Consider the following 21,320-nt stretch of genomic DNA (forward strand, 5'->3'; position numbering starts at 1 on the left):
AAGTTAGGTAGTTTGCCTGAGATAATAACTTATGTGTGTCAAAGTTGGCCTTCACAAAATTGAACTCAGATTTTATTTTTTCTTTTCTTTTCCTTTCTTTTTTTTTTTTTTTTTGTTTTGTTGAGACGGAGTCTTGCTGTGTCACCCAGTCTGGAGTGCAGTGACGTGATCTCGGCTAACTGCAACCTCCGCCTCCTGGGTTCAAGGAATTCTCCTGCCTCAGCCTCCTGAATAGCTGGGATTACAGATGTGTGCCACTATGCCCAGCTAATTATTGTGTTTTTAGTAGAGACAGGGTTTCACCATGTTGGCCAGGCTGGTCTCGATCTCCTGACCTCGTGATCCACCCACCTCAACCTCCCAAAGTGCTAGGGTTATAGGTGTGAGCCATTGTGCCCAGCAGATTTTCTTTTTTTGGAGACAGAGTCTTGCTCTCTCACCCAGGCTGGAGTGCAGTGGTGCGATCTCTGCTCACTGCAACCTCCAGCTCCCAGGTTCAAGTGATTCTCCTGCCTCAACCTCTCGAGTAGCTGGGATTATGGTTGCTCACCTCCACGCCCGGCTAATTTTTGTATTTTTAGTAGAGACGGGGTTTTGCCATGTTGACCAGACTGTTGAACTCCCGACCTCAGGTGATCCATCCGCCTCAGCCTCCCAAAGTTCTGGGATTACAGGCGGGAGCCACCACGCCCAGTGAAGTGTGTGTCTTATGCAAAATTTTGTTAAAGTATTAGAAAGAGGAAAATGAAGTAAGTTTCAAGCTTGGTAGGCATGCATCTATTTATATTATTACCATTTATATTTATATAAATAAATTTTTAAATTTCATTTTATTTTTATTTTTGGAGGCAGAGCCTCACTGTGTTACCTAGGCTGGTCTCAAACTCCTGCTCTCTAGCAATGCTCCTGCCTCAGCTTTCCCGGTAGTTGGGACTATAGGCATGTACTGCCATACCTAACATTTATATTTTTATAATTATATTTTAGAGATGCTTGGAGCAAATTTGGTGTTTAATACATTGTCTCATTAAACTGAAGAATTTCCGCATTCTAGTGTGGGTCTAGAGCTTGACTATATCTAATATTTGACCTTTGGATTTACACTTTTGCACTGGAAAGTCACTGAGTGGTTCTAAGCAGAGATGTATCATAATCTAATGAGTGTTTTTATTTTTAGTTTTTTTTCTTTTAGCTTCTGATTCTCTGGTTGAAAAAAAAAATTAAATATATTTTTTAGAGAGGGAGTCCTACTGTGTTGCCCAGATTGGTCTTGAACTCCTAGGTTCAGGCGATCCTCCTACCTTGGCCTCCCAAAGTGCTGGGATTACAGGCAAGAGCCACTGTGTTGGGTCGATTTTTTACTTTTATTTTTCTAGACAGGGTTTTGCTCTATCACCCAGGCTGGAAAGAAGTGGCATGATCTCGGTTCACTGTATCCTCGACTTCCTGGGCTCAAGTGATCTTCCTACCTCAGCCTCCTGAGTAGCTGGGGTTACAAGCATGCACCACCACACTTGGTTAATTTTTGTATTTTTTGTAGAGACAGTTTCGCCGTGTTGCCCAGATTGGCCTGGGCTCAAGCAATCCGCCTGCCTCTGCCTCCCAAAGTGCTGGGATTATAGGTGTGGGCCACTGTGCCCAGCTCTGTGATGAGTGTTTTTAAAGTGATCCTTTAGGAGAGGGTGTGTGTTAAGAGTTGAGGAACATCAGTTTAATTCTAATTAAACACCTGTGGAGAGACCTACATTTAAATGAGAATGCATGTACTTTACAATGAAAAATACCTGTTATTTGAATTGGGTATTCGGGTTGACTGGTAGATTCTTATTTTATTTCAAGATCCTCAATACTTTTTGACAGCTCCTCAGATGATAATAATAATGCAGCCAGGGATTGAGAACTACTGGTTTATCTTAGGGAAAGAGGGAGGGATTGGGGTGAGGGGTTAAAACTTGAGAGGAGGTAGAGTGAAAAGCTTTGTAGAGTTTGGAAAGTGTCACCATCGTTTATGTAGTTTTTTTTGAATTCCTTGTTCATATTCATATGTTCAAATGCCTAGATGTTTTTGATGATGTGAATTTAATAACGTTAAAGTTCCCACTTATCTAGCCTCTTTTTTTCCAGTCTGTTTCTTTTCATAAGAAGTGAAGGAGAATAATGGACGGGGGTGACTCCTAATTTGATAAAAATTTGCTAGCATTAACAGAAGATTTAAAAATCCCCCCGCTATGTTTTTTCTTTTCTTTTTTCTTAAGGAGAGGGGCCTCATTCTGTTGCCCAGGCTGGAGTAGAGTGGCACGATCATTGCTTACTCAGTCTTGAACTCCTTGGTCTTAAGCTATCCTTTGGCTTCAGCCTCCCTAGTCCCTAGCTGGGACTACAGGCTGCACCATCACACCTGACTTAATTTTTAAACATTTTTTTAGAGATGGCGGGGGAGGGGGTGGTCTCACTATGTTGCCCAGGCTGGTCTCGAATTCCTGGCCTGATGCAGTCCTCCTGCCTCTGGCCTCCCGAGTAGCTGGAATTACCAGTGTGAGCCACCACACTCAGCTTTCCGCCTCTTTTTTTTTTTTTCTCAGAGATGGAGGTCTTGCTCTGTTGCCCAAGTGGTAGTGCTGTGTCTATTCACAGGTGTGATCATAGTGCACTACAACCTCAAGGGATCCTCCCACCTCATCCTCTTGAGTAGCTGGAACTAGAGGTGCCCAGCTCTCTTAAAAACTATTAAAACCACCTTGAAGCCTAGTTTCAGTTGATCCATTAAAAAAATTTATGTGTATATATACACATACACATTCGCTGTGTGTGCTTGTGTCTGTATCTCTGTATGTGCGTAAGCATTCAGAAATTTGAGTAAACCAGCCATACTAATGTCTAGCTACTTAATGCTTAACCAGAATTCTGGACTAAAATTGATTACTGATACTTCCTATAATTGGGTAGAAAAACATGTAGCTTTGCTTTTCTTTCCCTTTTTTTTTGAAACGTAGTCTCACTCTGCCGCCCAGGCTAGAGTGCAGTGGCACAATCTTGGCTCATCGCACCCTCCGCCTCCCGAGTTCAAGCGATTCTCCTCCTCAGCCTCCCGAGGAGCTGGGATTACAGGGACCCGCCACCAAGCCTGGCTAATTTTTTTGCATTTTTAATAGAGATGGGGTTTCGCCATGTTGGCCAGGCTGGTCTCCAACTCCTGACCTCGGGTGATCCGCCTGCCTCTGCCTCCTAAAATGCTGGGATTACAGGCATGAGCTACCGTGCCTGGCTGAACATGTAGCTTTTTTTTCTTGTTCCAGAATTTTTATGTTTTATTAATATCAAATTGTATCTTTATATTTCTTTTAAGAAGGAAACAAATTTATTTTATTAGAATGAGAGACTTAGAATAGGAGTGAAAGGAATAAAATAACTAAAACTTACCATGGAAGTTTTTTTTTGTTTTTTAGATTACAATTTATAATCCTGAGTCATTAATTTATTGAGAAGAGGTGTTAGTTACAGCTTAAAAACTTTTTCTTTTTGTGAGTTAACTAGAGACAGCAGAGAAAGTTTGTAGGAGTTTTGAATGGAGAGCACAGTAGTTACAGCAATTATATTGCTGGGATTTAAGCCAATACAGTTTAGGTCTAATGCTTGGTGAATGACTCTGTTGAATGTCATGCCTTAAATATTAAACTCCTTTTTTTTTCTTTTCTATTCATAGTGGTAGTCGCTCTTCTAAAACTTTTAAACCAAAGAAGAACATTCCAGAGGGTTCTCACCAGTATGAGCTCTTAAAACATGCAGAAGCCACACTTGGCAGTGGCAACCTTCGGATGGCTGTCATGCTTCCTGAGGGGGAAGATCTAAATGAATGGGTTGCAGTTAACAGTAAGTAGCCTTTCTATTTCTCAGTAGACTATGAATTAGGATAATAGCCTCATTGTTGATGAGTGTTGGTGCTATCCCTTCTAGGATTTAGTTAGCAAGCTAACACCATAAAAGAGTGATAATCTAACTTTAACCTTCATGTTACTTTATTATTATTTTTTGAGACAGGGTCTCACTCAGTCACCCAGGCTGGAAGGCTGGAGTACAGTGGCACAGTTATGGCTCACTGCAGCCTTGACCACCTGGGCTCAAGCAATCCTCCCACCTTTAGCCTCTAGCATAGCTAGGACTGTAGGCACATACCATCATGCCTAGCTCATTTACAAACATGTTTTAGTAGAGATGGGGCTCTCACTATGTTGTCCAGGATGGTCTTAAACTCCTGACCTCAAGTGATCCTTCTATCTCAGCCTTTCATGGTGCTAGGATTACAGGCACTAGTCACCACATCCAGTCTTGTTATTTTATTTCTGAATATGGAATTTTATGAAACCTTGTTTCCTATTTTAATATAAAGCATAGATTTACTATCTTCATTACAATAATTATTTTTCATTTATCAAACACTGTATAGACACGTCACTCTCCTTTCTACATGGATGATTTTATTTTATCTTTATAACCTTACGATGTAGGTATGATTATTATTTTGGTTTAATAGATTAAGTTGAGATAATTAGTAAATTGCCTAGGTCATATAGCTATTAAATGGCAGAGTCTGGGCTCAAATATACAGCTATAGAATTTCAGAGTCTATGGAGTCAACCACTATGGTAAATTGCCTTTTTCAGTGGCACACTCAGTTATTTGTCTAATTGTGCTTTTTTAAATTTTTATTTAGAGATGGAGTCTTGCTCTGTCGCCCAGGCTGGAGTGCAGTGACACGATCTCGGCTCACTGCAACCTCTGCCTCCTGGGTTCAAGTGATTCTTCTGCCTCAGCCTCCTGAGTAGCTGGGATTATAGGCATGCACCACCATGTCCGGCTAATTTTTGTATTTCTAGTAGAGATGGGGTTTCACCATGTTGGTCAGGCTGGTCTCGAACTCCTGACCTTGTGATCCACCCGCTTCGACCTCCCAAAGTGCTGGGATTACAGGTGTGAGCCACCACGCCCGGCCAATTGTGCTTATTTTTTAAAAAAAGACATCAAATAGTGATCTTATGAAATTAGTAAAATATATTTATGAGATGTTCTTAACTCCTACAGAGAATAACATATGAATAGTAATTATATTCTTGATAATTAAGCCAGAGGAAGTTGAGGAATAAAAGGTTCAGGGTTTTTCAACATTAGTGGGAAAAAAAAAATTAGAATTTTATAATTGAAGGAAATTGATTTGAATTTAGTAAAAATAAAATGAAATTTAATTGAAAGCATACGCAAAATAGGCTTTAAGAAAATGCAAAACAGTATTTTTCTTATATTTGATGGCCTCTTATTATAATTTGAACTATGTCATGGAATTTATAAATTGAGTGGCCCCTCCTCTAATACCTTTTAGGAACCAGGAGATTTTATTATGATGTCTTAAAACTTACTGTGACAGCATTTACACAAGAGCCATGTTATTATTATGTGCTTATCCTCCTGGACCAAGAGAGTCTAGTTATTTGAAATAAAGTGATTTATTTGCTTTATTGATGAGGCCTGTCGTATTTCCAAGATGGTTCTGTGTCATCTCCAAGACAATATTCAGAACAAATCTCCAATATATGTGTATGTTCTTTTTGTACGAATTTGTGCCTTTTTGTAAAATTTGAGAGTTCATTTACTCATGTTTAAAATGTAAGGATGGCTGTATAGAGCTTCTGTAGTACAGTAGATTCCGACTTTGAAATATAAAAGCAAATAATCATTTTCTGTCTGTATTCTGTCTCTTTCTCAGTTGCCACAACTGAGTGTCTGTACCTCCCTTATCTGCTAGGGATACATTCCAAGATGACCAGTGGATTCCTGAAACCGGTGATAGGACTGAACCTTATATACACTGTGTTTTTTCCTGTATACCACATACCTATGATAAAGCTTAATTCATAAAGCTTAATTTAAAATTTATTAAAGATTAATTTAAAATTAAGCACAACAGGAGGTTAACAACTATTAATAAAATAGAACAGTTACAATTATACTGTAGTAAAAATTATGTGAATATGGTCTCTCTCTTTCAAAATAATCTTATTGTGCTTTACTTAACCCTTCTTGTAATCCTTCACTCTGATAACCAAGGTGGCTACTATAAGTGATTAATGGGCACGTATACAGCTAGACAGAGGGATGATTCACATCCCAAGTGGATGGAGTGAGATAGTGTGAAATTTCATCACGTTACTCAGAATGGCACACAATTTAAAACTTACGTATTGTTTATTTCTGAAAATTTCCATTTAATATTTTCAGCCCGTGGTTGATCACAGGTAACTGAAACCATGGATAGTGAAACCACAGATAAAGGGGGACTACTGTACTACTGAAACACCTAGAACTTTGAGAACTTTTAAAATTTCACAGTAATTCTATGATTTTACTACAGCTGGACACAGATTGTTCTGTACTGTAGCATTAGAACATCTGCTTAGGATATACTCTGCTTTGAAAATACAGCATTTAACTGAAGTGTTGGACTGTAAAATTTTCCTTATTTATAGTAATCTTCCCAAATGACACTTGATGAAGTAGGTGAATAGGGTTGGAGTCAGGACAGATACTTCCACTCACTGGCAGTGATTCAGTAAACATTTCAGGTTCATAAAAGAGTAAAGGGAATTATTGAAAAGATTTATATCCAAATGATAGGTGAAAGTATAATTACTTAGCTAATACAGGAGAAAAATAGAATAATAAAAAATAATCCTAAAGAATATAAGGAGAGACTGGGTGCATTGGCTCACGCTGTAATCCCAGCATTTTGGGAGGCCGAGGTGGGAAGATTACTTGAGGCCAGGAGTTTGAGACTAGCCTGGGCAAGACCTGTCTCTATAAAAATATAAAATAAAATAAATTAGCTGCGAGTGGTGGTTCACATCTGTAATCCTAGCTATTCCAGAGGCTGAGGTGGGAGGATGGCTCGAGCCCAGGAGTTCGAGGTTAGCCTGGGCAGCATAGGGGGACCTCTTCTCTAAACTAATAAAATAAAAATTTACCCACCAAAGACTCTTGCATTCATAACTGTAGTTGAGATCTCTCCCCAGGCTTCATGAATTAGTCAGAACTCTACCTGATAACACTATTTTGATGTCTAAATGTGATTTCAAAGTGAACATGTTCAAAAAGGAACACAGAAAAATATAATTGAAGTTATGAAAGTTACCAGTGGTCCATATAAATAGAATCAACTGATCTTGACAAAGAAGAAAAGGCAATTCAGCGGAGAAAGGATTATTTTTTCAACAAATGGCGGTGAACACTGGGACATCCAGATGTAGAAACATAAATCTAGACACAGATTTACACCTTTCAGAAAAATTAACATGAATTGAATGATAGACCTAAAAATACAACACAATACTATAAAACTTGGAAAAAAAAAAAAAACACAAGAGAAAAATCTATGTGACCTTGGATTTGGTGATGAGTTTCTACATAGAAAACCAAAAGTGTGCTTTTAAAAGAAAAAATAAATTAGATCTCATGAAAATTTAAGAGGCCAGGCACAGTGGCTCACGTCTCTAATCCCAGCATTTTGGGAGGAGGCCACGTGGGCGGATCACTTGAGCTCAGGAGTTCAAGACCATCCTGGCCAACATGATGAAACCCCATCTCTACTAAAAATACAAAAAAAAATTAGCCAGGCATGGTGGTGCATCCCTGTAGTTCCAGCTACTTGGCAGGCTGAGGCATGAAAAAAATCCGTGGTCATAATGGGAGATTTTAACAATCCTCTTTCAGTAACAGATCGAAAATGCAGAAGAAAAAATCAGTAAGGAGTTAGAAAAATTTGAGCACCATGATTAACAAACTTGACCTAGAAGCACATGACCTAAGCATCTAAGAGTGTATATATGTACAGTTTCAAAAATGGAAACCAATACATTTTCTGACCATGGTAGAATCTCACTAGAAAGCAGTAGTAAACAGAAATCTCTATATATTTGGAAAAAGCAAATCTCAATGAAAATTAGAAAATATTTTGAACTGAAATTTGGCGATGAAAATACTATATATGGAAACTTGTGGGATATATTATAGCTAAAGCTGTGTTAGAGGAAATTTAGAGCCTTACATAAACACATATATTAGAAAAGAAAAGGCCGGGCGCGGTGGCTCACGCCTATAATCTCAGCACTTTGGGAGGCCCAGGCGGGCAGATCACAAGGTCAGGAGATGGAGACCATCCTGGCTAACACAGTGAAACCCCATCTCCACTAAAAATACAAAAAATTAGCCGGGTGTGGTGGCGGGCGCCTGTAGTCCCAGCTACTCGGGAGGCTGAGGCAGGAGAATGGTGTGAACTGGGGAGGCAGAGCTTGCAGTGAGCAGAGATCTCCCCACTGCACTCCAGCCTGGGCGACAGAGCAAGACTCTGTCTCTAAAAAAAAAAAAAAAAAACAAAGAAAAGAAAAAATATTAAAAGTTAATGAACTAAGCATCATTCTCCTAGGTTGGAAAACCAACAGCAAATTAAATGCAAAGAAAGTTAAAAGAGGCGAGGCCGGGTGCAGTGGTTCATACCTGTAATTCCAGCACTTTGGGAGGCCAAGGTGGGTGGCTCACCTGAGATCAGAAGTTCGAGACAAGCCTGGCCAACATGGCGAAACCCCATCTCTACTAAAAATACAAAAATTAGCTGGGCGTGGTGAGGTGTGCCTCTAGTCCTAGCTGCTTGGGAGGCTGAGGCAGGAGAATTGCTTGAACCCAGGAGGCGGAGGTTGCAGTGAGCTGAGATTGTGCCATTTCTCTCCAGCTTAGGCAACAAGAGTGAAACTCCATCTCAAAAAAAAAAAAAAAAAAGTTAAAAGAGGTTATTAGTAAAGAACAGAAGTTAATAAAATAGAAAATAAACATAAAATGGAATCAGGCTGGGCGTGGTGGCTCATGCCTATAATCCCAGCACTTTGGGAGGCGGAGGTGGGTGGATCTCTTGAGGTCAGAAGTTCAAGAGTAGCCTGGCCAACATGGTGAAACATGAGACTTCATCTCAAAAAAAATAATAATTCTTTGAAAAGTCTAAAAATTTATAACTCCTGGTAAGATTGATCAAGAAAAAAATATTTTAATATTTTAAAAATATTAATTTAAAATATTAATTATTTAATAATATCTGAAAGCACAAATAACCAATATCAGGAATAAAAAAGGAAATACACACCAGATCTTACATAACATTAAAAGTTGTAAGAGAATATTGTGAACAAGTTACAGATTTATCCCAATAAATTTGAAAGTTTAACTGAAATAATCGAATTCTTATAAAAATTCAACTGATCAAAGTTAACACTAGAATAAAAAATCTGAATAATCTTATAACTTAAAAAAAATTGCAATCTATTTAAAAACCTTGCCACAATAGTATGTCCATGAAACATTTAAGGAAGAAATAACACCAGTGTTTGACTCTTACAAAGAATGGGAAAATATATTAGTTTTATGAGTTCTACATGAACATTAGAAGAAAGGGAACTAGGTCATCTAACTTTTGAAATGAATGTAGATAATAAAAATGTTAGTGAGTTGAATCTAATAACATTTTAAAAGTGTATATAATTCATTGTGACTAAGTTGAGTTTATTCCAGAAATACAAAGATTAGTTTAACATCTGAGGGGCCTCAGGTTGTGGCTTATGCCTGTAATCCCAGTACTTCGGGAGGCCAAGGTGGAAGGATTACTTGAGGCCAGGGGGTTCAGATCAGCTTAGGCAATATAGTGAGTCACACAATTTTTTTTTTTTTTTTTTTTTGAGGCGGAGTTTTGCTCTTGTTGCCCAGGCTGGAGTGCAATGGCACGATCTCGGCTCACTGCAACCTCTGCCTCCCAGGTTCAAACGATTCTTCTGCCTCAGCCTCCCGAGTAGCTGGGATTACAGGCATGTGCCACTGTGCCCGGCTACTTTTATATTTTTAGTAGAGATGGGGTTTCTCCGTGTTGGTCAGGCTGGTCTTGAACTCCTGACCTCAGGTGATCCACCTGTATCAGCTTCCCAAAGCGCTAGGATTACAGGCGTGAGCCACCGCGCGGGCTTAATCCCACTATTTATAAAAAATTTTAAAAGTTAACCAGCTGTGGTGTTGCATGCCTGTAGTCCTAATTACTCAAGGAGGTTGAGGTGGGAGGATTGTTTGAACCCAGGAGTTTGAGGCTCCAGTGAGCTCTGACTGCACCCCAGGCGTGGGCAATAGAGTGAGATCCTACCTCAAAAAAAAAAAACAAATTAGAAAAAAAATGTAAATTGGTCATTGTAATTCACTGCATTAACCAAAATCAAGGAGAAAAAAAAATCATATCACAGCAATACATGCAGAAAAACCATTTGTTAAAATTCAAAATCAATTCATAATAAAAGGGTTATCAAGTAATAGATGAGAACTTTCTTCTGATAAAGCATATCTATTTGCAGAATAGCTATAACAGTATAATAGTAAATGTTGAAATTTTTTCTTAATTTAGGAAAGAGTCGAGGATATCTGCCACCAATATGTTACTGGAGTCCTTTTTTTTCTTTTCTTTTTTTTTTTTTTGAGATGGAGTCTTGCTCTGTCTCCCAGGCTGGAGTACAGTGGCGTGATCTCGGCTCACTGCAGCCTTTGCCTCCTGGGTTCAAGCAGTTCCCCTGTCTCAGCTTCCTGAGTAGCTGGGACTACAGGTGCACACTGCCATGTCTGGCTAATTTTTGATATTTCAGTAGAACAATGTGGTTTCACCATATTGTTCAGGCTGGTCTCGAACTCCTGACCTCAGATGGTCCACCTGCCTTGGCCTCTCAAAGTGTTGGGATTACAGGCGTGAGCCACCGCACCTGGCCAGTTACTGGAGTCTTAACCAATTCAGTAAGGCAAGAAAAATAATAAAAAATATACTGACTGGAAAGGAAGAATTATTCTTTTCATTTATAGCCAATGAAAGTAAATATGTTGATTGGTCTGAAAATCCCTTTTTGGAAAAGAAAATATGTTGAAAATCTAAAAGTCCATGATTATTATTACTAATAGATGAATTTAATGAGGTGGTCAGCTCTTGGGTCAATATAAAGTTATGAATATCTCATCACCAGGAAATAGAGGCCAAAAGAAAGAAAAATGAACAAAAAGTAAAAAAAAAAATAGCATAAAAAATATCAACCTAGGGACAAATCTAATGAAACCTGAAAACTATTCGTTTATGATTAGTGTATTTTGTTCTCTTTTTTTAAAATTAAATTTTTATGTTTTTGAGGGAGTTTTGCCCTGTCATCCAGGTTGGAGTGCAGTGGCACGATCATGGCTCACTGCAGCTTTGAAATTCCCTGGCTCAAGTGACCCTCCCACTTCAGCCTACTAGAGTGTTCCAGAGTGCTGGGATTACAGACATGACCACCATGCCCAGCTAATTTATTTATTATTTAATTTTTTGTAGTGATGGGATTTTACTGTGTTGCCCAGGGTGGTCCCAAACTCTGGGGCTCAAGTGATCCTCCCCAGGCCTTGGTCTCCCCAAGTGCTGGGGTTACAGGTGTGAGCCATCATGCCTGGCCTATGCTCTTTTTAAACTTAATTGTCTTGCCTTTCACATTTAGAGGTACAGTCTACTTGGAATTGCTTTTTGGGTATGACATGAGTGAAGAGTCTAATTTTATTTGATTTCATTTTGTTTATTTATTTTTTTGAGATGGAGTTTCGCTCTTGTTGCCCAGGCTGGAGTGCGATGACATAATCTCAGCTCACTGCAACCTCCACCTCCCAGGTTCAAGCGATTCTCCTGCCCCAGCCTCCCAAGTAGCTGGGATTACAGGCATGTGCCACCATACCAGCCTAATTTTGTATTTTTAGTAGAGACAAGGTTTCTCCATGTTGATCATGGCTGGTCTTGAACTTCCAACCTCAGGTGATCCGCCTGCCTCAGCCTCCCAAAGTGCTGGAATTACAGGCATGAGCCACTGCTCCCGGCCTCATTTTACTTTATTTTTTTGAGACAAGGTCTCATTCTTTGGCTCAGACTGGAATGCAGTGGCGAGATCATAGCTCACTATAGCCTGGAACTCCTGGGCTCAAGCAATCCTCCTGTCTTAGCCTTCTTACAATTTGTAGGTCCGTGATTACCAACATCTCTTCATAGGACATTTGACCACCTGGAAATTTCTTTTGTGAAGTGACAGTTTAAAACTGTCTCACATTTTTCAGCTGTGTTGTCTTTTTCTTACTGATCTATATGAGTTCTTTATATATTCTGGATAAAAGATTTCTGTTGTTTGTATATGTTGCAAATAATTTCTTCCTCTCTGTGCTTGCTGTTTTGCTCTCAAGGGAGTTGTTTGATAAACACAAGCTCCTCATTTCAGTGTATTGAGACTTCTGTATATGGTTTTCACCTGTTCTTTGTAGGGGAAAGAACACTGATAAGCCTATTCTGTTCAAGTACAATAAAATTTCATTTTAAATTTAGCCATTTTGTTTTACTTACAACTGATATTTGCTTTACAGCTGTGGATTTCTTCAATCAGATCAACATGCTTTATGGAACCATCACAGACTTCTGTACAGAAGAGAGTTGTCCAGTGATGTCAGCTGGCCCAAAGTAAGACATAGTTAATGATCGGTTTCTTATTTTTACATTATTTTACGGTTCTTAGAGAAGAATGGGGTTTCTGACCATGTAATTTTTTGCTACTTAGCATCTCTTTCTGAGGTTTGCAGTGACTGTTAATCTAGATTCCTTAGCTTGGGCTTTGTGACTCTCCATCCTGCCTTTTCTCTGTTTGCTTATGTGTCTTCTCTGGTCTATCCTAACTGGATTACTGGAAATACCTTGCTATTCCCTCCGTTACTTACATTCTCTGGAAGCTTGCTTATTCTCTTCTTCTCTTGGACATTTTTCTTCTCTCCATTTCGCTCCTGTCATTTTCTGTCAATATTTCAAAAAATCTTACTGATCTTCATGTCTTTTTTCAAATACTTCTCTGTCAAAGCCTTCTGATTTCATCAGACTGTTTAACTTTTTTACCTTTGTAATGATATTTGTTTGTTATATTTCTTACACTATTCATACATGTTTTATTTAACCGGTTGGATTTTTTCTTCTTTTAATTCCCTTTTGGTGCAAGGACAGAGCTTGCTACCTTGTTTTAACATCCAAAAAATGTGGGTTGAATCAGTACATTTTGGAAACTGGCTTTTATTATTACTTCTACTAATAATAACAATGGCAGTTACCATTTCTTTAGTGGTACCTAAATGTAAGGCCTTTCATATATATTTTTTACCTCATATGTCAACATTCATTATAAAAATATTGCTCTATGCATTGCCATAGACTCAAAGAATTTAGTCAAATGATCAAAGAGCCCGTAACAGAAGTATAATATTGTAGCTCAGGAAAGATATGGAGATACCATGTGAAGATGTAAAATAAGTTGGCATTTCTCAGTAAAGAGAAAGGAAGATCACACTAGCAAAGACACAAAGCTGTGTTTGAACCTTCACTTCTTTCTAGCCCATGGAGATGAGTATAGCTGCAGAGCTATTCAAAATCTAGTGTCTGTCAATTCCCTTCCTCCATTTAGACCTCTTCCTGCAGCAGTATGTTTGTGGTTTTTACCCGTCACGGGACTGTTTACTTTGGAGCAACGTCTTCTGTGGAGTTTGTATGGGGTTTGTAGTTGCAGGTGCGTCTTTTGTTCTCTCCTCACCCTACTTGAACTTGTATGAACTGTCGTACTCCCCACCTCGCCTGTTTGAAAAGTCTAGTCAAGATAGCCCCTTTAAAAAATAATGTCGTTTAGGCTGGACATGGTGGCTCATGCCTACAATCCCAGCACTTTGAGAGGCTGAGACTGGCAGATCATCACCTGACGTCAGGAGGTTGAGAGCAACCTGGGCACCGTGGTGAATCTCATCTCTACTAAAAATAGAAAAATTAGCTGGGCGTGGTGGTGCACATCTGTAATCCCAGCTACTCAGGAGGTTGAGGCACGAGAATCACTTAAACCTGGGAGGTGGAGGTGAGGTTGCAGTGAGCTGAGATTGTGCCACTGCACTCCAGCCTGACTGATAGAGTGAGACTCTGTCTCAAAAAAAAAGTGATTTAAAGACATAGGTGTCTCCTAATTTTATCGTCAAAGGTAGAGTGTGAATTTCTGTTACTTGTTATTTTGGGAAGATTTCTTAGAGGAACGGGGGCATTTAGAAATGAAATACTTTTGGAAAACTAGTATTAGTATTAATTCTTGTCAATATTACTGATGTTCACTTTGGTTAAGCTTCACTTGTGAAAATAGATGTTTTTAGTTTTTCTATTCTATGGTCAGTTTTACCTTGAGAAATTAAATAGCACTGCCTTCTAAGAAAGCCAGTTCTTCTGGCGTGAGAGCTGTTTGTCTCTGTTCCCGTATGCATGCATGCGTGCGTACATAACGTTAAAGCTGTGTGGTCTCCTGCCTGCCTGCTTCCCTCTCTTTCTCTTCTTTCTTCCTCCTTTTCCTTCCTTTCTCCCTCCTCCTGTTTCTTCTTTCTCTACATCCCTTTTCTTCTTCCTTCTCTTCTTTTCTCCATTCCTCCCTCCCTTCCTTTCTCCTTTTTTTTTTTTGAAGGGGGAGAATCTTGACATTTCCTAGTCATTAGTACTAAGAAGATGTAGTAGTTGTCATAGTTCTTCATTTTTACCAGCAGATGAAGGATTGTGCCTAGGAGAGGCATTTGTTAATACTTAATAAATGCTGAGCCCCTTGCAAAGTAGTATTGAATCATGGCTCATAGAACTTTGTTCTCAGATACTGTTTTTTAAATTTTTATTTTATTTTTTTTGAGACAGAATCTTGCTCTGTTGCCCAGGCTAGAGTGCAGTGGTGCGATCTTGGTTTACTGCAACCTCTGCATCCTTGGTTCAAGAGATCTTCCTGCCTCAGCCTCTTTGAGTAGCTGGGATTACAGGATTATGTCACCATACCCGGCTGTTTTTGTATTTTTCATATAGACAGGATTTCATCATGTTGACCAGGCTGGTCTCAAACTCCTGACCTCAAATGATCTGCCCTCCTCGGCCTCCCAAAGTGCTGGGATTACAGGGGTGAGCCACTGCGCCTGGCCCTCAGTTACTGATTTTTATTATTATTAAAAAAGAAATTGTACATTGGAGTTTGCAGTTTACCAGTTCATGCTGTGATGACAGAAATACATTTCAAAGAGAATAGTCTGTCAAAGGTAGAATGAGAAAGGCACCGCGGCAAAATAGAGCTACAGAATGAAGAAAGTCATCGTAAATATAAACACAACGAAAGAAAAAGAAGAGATTAGGGAGTCATAGTTGTAAACTCTAAAGGTCTAAGCAATATACAATTATTTTATTTTTCAAAAAGCCTTAGGATATAGATAGTTAATATTTTTAAAAAACACTTCGGAATATTGAAAATGATTCTTTGGTTTACCTTGTCTGTTTCTGATTTTTACATTTAAATATAAATGTGAAACATCTGAAAATGATTGACAAGATGAAAAACATGATTGTGAGGGAAAGTTAAAAATGTTAAAGTTTCTTCACATAAGGTAGTAAACATGGTTGTGCCCCTGTCTCTTAAGAATAATTACAGTCAGCCAGGCACGGTGGCTCACGCTTGTAATCCCAGCACTTTGGGAGGCCGAGGTGGGTGGATCATGAGGTTAGGAGATCGAGACCATCCTGGCTAACACGATGAAACCCCATCTCTACTAAAAATACAAAAAATTAGCCGGGCGAGGTGGCAGGTGCCTGTAGTCCCAGCTACTCGGGAGGCTGAGGCAGGAGAATGGTGTGAACCCGGGAGGCGGAGCTTGCAGTGAGCCGAGATCGTGCCACTGCACTCCAGCCTGGGCGACAGCGAGACTCCGCCTCAAAAAAAAAAAAAAGAATAATTACAGTCTGGGGATGGTGGCTCACACCTGTAATCTCAGCACTTTGGGAGGCCAAGGTGGGAGGATTGCTTGAGCCCAGGAGTTCAAGGGTGCAGTGAGCTATGCTCGTGCCACTGTACATCAGCCTAAGCTACAGAGCAAGATCCTGTCTCAAAAAAAAAAAAAGCATAATGATGGCTAAAATCTTACCATTCATGGTCTCTATCTCCTAAGAGGAGCAAACAAGGAGATACAATAGGCTTAAATTGCACTAAGAACTTTAGTATTATATTAGAAAGAATCTTTTGACTGTGAAAGTGATTAAACAGTAAAAACAGAATATCAAGAGGTGTTGGAAAGTATCTCCTTGGAGACCTTCAAAATGGACTTGATAGTCATCCCTATTGCCCCACTTTTGGCAGTAAGGTTGTCTACAGAATGTTTAATTCAGGTATATCTTGTTTAATATTATTGTTCAGGTATAAGTAGTTCTGATTAAATAGAAAGCATCCTCACTTATCCTATCCAAAGATAATTGTTATTGTTTAAAATATCCTGTAGTATTTTTCTATTATATATTGTCATCTCCTTTCCCAGGCTAACTGACCTATCATTTAGCCCAAATCTGGGGACAAGGGTAGAATTGAATCAAAGGGAGAGAGGTTAAGCAGCAGAAGTAACCTTTTGGAAACTAAAATACTAAATGCTAGTTGAGTTTAGATATTTTTCCACTTTGGAATTTCACTTGTATGCATCTTCCTTATCTCAAAATTCAGGGGGTGTGTGTGTGTGTGTGTAACTCTTTTAGGGTTTGTGTTTTTTTTTTTTTTGAGACGGGAGTCTCGCTCTGTTGCTCAGGCTGGGATGGGCACCATCTTGGCTCACTGCAACCTCTGCCTCCTTGATTCAAGCGATTTCTGGCTAATTTTTATATTTGTAGTAGAGACGGGGTTTCACCATATTGGCCAGGCTGGTCTTGAACTCCTGACCTCAAGTGATCCGCCCGCCTCAGCCTTCTGAAGTGCTAGGATTACAGGTGTGAGCCACCTTGCCTGGCCTCTTTTAGGGTACTTATACCGTTTTTACATCTTCACTTTTGAGGCTGTCCTTTCTACTAGCCTATTTTCCTTGAGAGTAGGGAAAGTGTCTGTCTTTCATTTTAGTGTTTCTTGTTCTTAGTATCTTTTACATGGAAGGTGCATATTAGATGTTTATTGAATCAAAGGATGGTGGTGTTCTGCTAATACCAAAAGCCTTTATTTGGGTTGCAAATTTTCTTTGGACCTTCTTTAAAGACATGTTTAGCTCTTCAGCCAAATGTACTCAAATATGAAATCATTCTCATCCTCATTAATCTTATTTTGGTGCTTCTGTGTCATTCTCTATCCTTAACCGAAAATTTAAAGCCCCAAGTTAAAAAGAATTGTACTGCATAAGGAGAAGTGGTTTTTAAGGAAGAAAAACAACCATAAAGTACAATAGTAGTCATCATAGAACTAGGAAGTGAGCTAGTTTTTCTACTACAATAATATGTGATTCTAAAATATAAATGCTGTTTATGACAGCTGTGCAGAAAAATTCAGACATGTGAGGAGAGCATAGAAACACAAAACATGAGTTTGTTGGGATCTACTTAGTTTGAATTGTGATAAATGCAAAGTAGTCCATTGGATATTTAAAAATATATCTTTATTTGGAGGAGCAGAGTGTTGAAAACATGTCTGTGTGTACATTAGTAATATAGATACATAAAATATATACACTGTGTATAGGTATATACTAATCTTCTGTGTGCTTTTTATCTCTCCAATGCAGATATGAGTATCATTGGGCAGATGGAACGAACATAAAGAAACCTATAAAGTGCTCTGCACCAAAGTATATTGATTACTTGATGACTTGGGTTCAGGACCAGTTGGATGATGAGACGTTATTTCCATCAAAAATTGGTATAATTATTTTTTGTAATTGGGATCCATCATGATTTATCTTTTATATGTTTATAGAATTTTCCTCCCTTTTTCCACTATATCTAGTTGGAGAGTTCTTTACGGCTGTGTTGATGTGTGTATATGTTATGCACCTCCCAAGAAGAGGCACAAAAGTTTGTTAACACAGTGGTAAAATAAGCAAGTGATCCTGTGTGAATTGAGCTTTCCCCCTTTAACTTAGTGCTTTTAAATGCATAATTAGCTGAAAGGATAGGTATATTAGAAAATAAATGATCTCCCTTTCTTAAGGTAATTATTTTTTGATGATATTCTAGATTAAAGTATCACTGAGTTTATTTTCAGACAATGATAGTTTTTTTTTTAATACTTTAAAAAAACAATTATGATCATCATTGAGAATAAACTTACTTTCCTGAAGTAAAGGAAAGGCTTAAAAAGCCCTTTCAGTAGAAAGTTCTAGCTGGAGGGTTATTCCTATTCCAGGAACCATGGTAAAGTACCATATGTAACATATATTTCCAATCTTATGCACTTAAAGGTGTTTATCTTTTTCAAACCAAATTTATCATGAACATTAAGGTAAACCCTCTATTTTATTTTATTTTAATTTTAATTATATTATATTATATTTTATTATTTTAGTTATTTTAATCTAATTTATTTAGACAGAGTCTCTATCACCCAGACTGGAGTTCAGTGGCGTGATCTCGGCTCACTGCAACCTCCACCTCCCAGGTTAAAGTGATTCTTCTGCCTCAGCCTCCCAAGTAACTGGGACTACAGACGTCCGCCACCACGCCCAGCTAATTTTTTTGTATTTTTAGTAGAGACAGGGTTTCACCATGTTGGCCAGGCTGGTCTCGAACTCCTGACCTCAAGTGATATGCCCACCTCGACCTCCCAAAGTGCTGGGAACTCTCTCTCTAATTTTAAATGATGAGATCAGTATATCTAGGATAGTAACAACATCTGGCCCTGTTATAGAAAAAAGAGAATGGATATTGAGTAGATAGCTAATAACATCTGCCACAGTCTTATCTGCTTATTTAGGGAAGTTCATATGGCTTCTATCCAGTGCTATTTAGTAATATATTTGTGATCAAAAGAGAGTTTGAATTTATGACCCACAATATGAATCTTACAAATTCAAATATTAAGCTGTGCGAGAAGAAAACAAGATTTGAGGGGTTGCCGTATCATCAGCTGAGTGACTTTTGCTTTTTTATATTTACTTTTAAGGGCCACTGAACTCCAGTCTGGGTGATAGAGACTCTGTCTAAAAAAATTAGATTAAAATAAATAAAATAAAATAGAGGGTTTACCTTAATGTTCATGATAAATTTGGTGTGAAAAAGATAAATATATTTAAAAACATGACTGTCTAATTATAAACATTTAGACAGTCATGTTTTTGCCTTCTCAAACTTCTTACAACTTACAACTGATTATCTCAAAAAGCTAAGAATCTGCTCCTGTAATGTTAGAACTTTTTGACATTTTATGATTTATTTTTTGAAAAAAAAATGTGGTGAAGACAACAATATAAATAGTTGTTATTATGGAGTATTTTAAACATATTTATTGAATGCATTAACCACTTGGAACTTTTTAAATAAAAGAACAATTTTTTAAGACTGAATTACTTATATGTATATATGTATCATAAGGGTTGGATGAGTGTCCCCACGTTTTCTCTTCTCCCTCATAATATAGTTTTAAAATTTTTATTTTGATCCAATTTCAAACTTTTAGAAAATTTGCAAGACTTATGCAAGGAAATGTAAAAAGAATCATACAAACCCTACATCCAGATTCTTCGTTGTTAACATCTTCCTCCTTCCCTCTCCCTCTCCCAACCTCTGTCACACATACACGTATATTCATTCATTCCTTTTCTTAAACTGTTTGAGAGTAAGTTGCATATATGATGCCTTTAAAACCTTTAATATGTATTTCCTTAAAAAAATCACAGTACAGATATCAAAATTAGGAAATTTATATTGATGCTATACTATATAGATCTTATTTGAGCTTTTCAGGTTTTCTTAATGTACTTCATAGCAAAGGAAATCTTTTATATTTGTTTTCATTTATTTGTTGTCTCTTTAGCCTCCTTTGATCTATTTGTTTTCATTTATTTGTTGTCTCTTTAGCCTCCTTTGATCTGGAAATGTGCACTTTAGTCATTTTTGGTTTTTCATGACATCGATATTGTTGAAGAGTACATATTATTTTATAGATGTCCTTTCACTTTGGTTTGTCTTATGTGTCTTTGTGAACTGTAGTAATTTTAAATGAGCAGTAGCAATATGATGGCAATATGATGACATTGAACCCAGTAGTACCAATTTTGGCTGTTATGCCAGTCTGCATCATTTAGCAAGTTTAACAAAGCATATGGGATTTTATACATTTTTAAAAATAAATTTTATCATGTATATTTAAGATATACAACACGATGTTATGAGACTGTACATAATAAAATGGTTATTATAATGAAACAGATTAAGATATCCATCATCTTACATAGTTATCCTTTTCCCCCCCTGTGGTAAGAGCAGCTATAATCTACTCATTTAGCAAAAATCCTGAATACAATATACTATTCTTTAAAATTTTTTTTTTGAGACAAGATCTCACTCAGTTGCCAAAGCTGTAGTTCAGTGGCACAATCACATCTTACTGCAGCCTCAATCTCCTGGGCTTAAGCAATCCTACTGCTTCAGCCTCCTAAGTAATTGGGGCCACAGGTATACACCACCATACCCAGCTAATTTCTAATTTTTTATAGAGGCAAGGGGCTACTATGTTGCCCAGGCTGGTCTTGAACTCCTGGCTCAAGTGATCCTCCCACCTTGTCCTCCCAAGTGTTGGGATTACAGGTGTGAGTCACCGCCCAGCCTCAGTACACTAAGTACACTACTGGTAACTGTGGTCCTCATGTTATACATTAGATCTTTAGTCTTGTTCATTTTACATAACTGCTACTTTCTATCCTTTCACTTAGCTCCACCACTTTCCCTGGTAGCCACTGTTTATCTCTGTATATTTGACTTAAAAAAAATTCCACATACGTGAGATTATACAAGATTTTTCTTTGTGTCTGGCTTGTTTCACTTAGCGTAATGCCTTCCAGGTCTATCCATGTTGTGGTAAATTGCAAGATCTCCTCTTTTTGTAACTGAATAATATTTCATTGTATGTATATAGCACAGTTTTAAAAATCCTTTCATCTGTTGATGGACACCTGGGTTGTTTCCATATCTTGGCTATTGTGGACAATGCTGTAGTGAACATAGGAGTGGAGATACCTTTACGACTGGGTTATTTAATTTCCTTTGGGTATATACCTAGAAGACGGATTGCTGGGTCATATGGTATTCTATTTTTAATTCTTTAGGAACCTCCATGCTGTTTTCCATAGTGGCCATACCAATCTGTGTTCCCATCAACGGTATATAAGAGTTCCCTCTTCTCCACAGGGATTTTGTATTTTTCTACTTT

The 21,320-nt window shown here is 38.1% G+C and overlaps 1 protein-coding gene across 7 annotated transcripts in view; it reads left to right on the forward strand.

The window, feature by feature from the left end:
• Positions 1-21,320, forward strand: part of MOB1B (MOB kinase activator 1B) — a 79,034-nt gene that overhangs the window by 52,230 nt on the left and 5,484 nt on the right. For all 7 annotated transcript variants that reach the window (XM_021938548.2, XM_017958781.3, XM_031664482.1 and 4 more), the window contains 3 exons: positions 3,704-3,870; positions 12,484-12,577; positions 17,680-17,813. In XM_021938548.2, coding sequence (XP_021794240.1) covers positions 3,704-3,870; positions 12,484-12,577; positions 17,680-17,813 — 395 coding nt within the window. The remainder of the gene's footprint in view (positions 1-3,703; positions 3,871-12,483; positions 12,578-17,679; positions 17,814-21,320) is intronic.

Source organism: Papio anubis, chromosome 3, assembly GCF_008728515.1.
Source record: "Papio anubis isolate 15944 chromosome 3, Panubis1.0, whole genome shotgun sequence".
Taxonomy (NCBI): domain Eukaryota; kingdom Metazoa; phylum Chordata; class Mammalia; order Primates; family Cercopithecidae; genus Papio; species Papio anubis.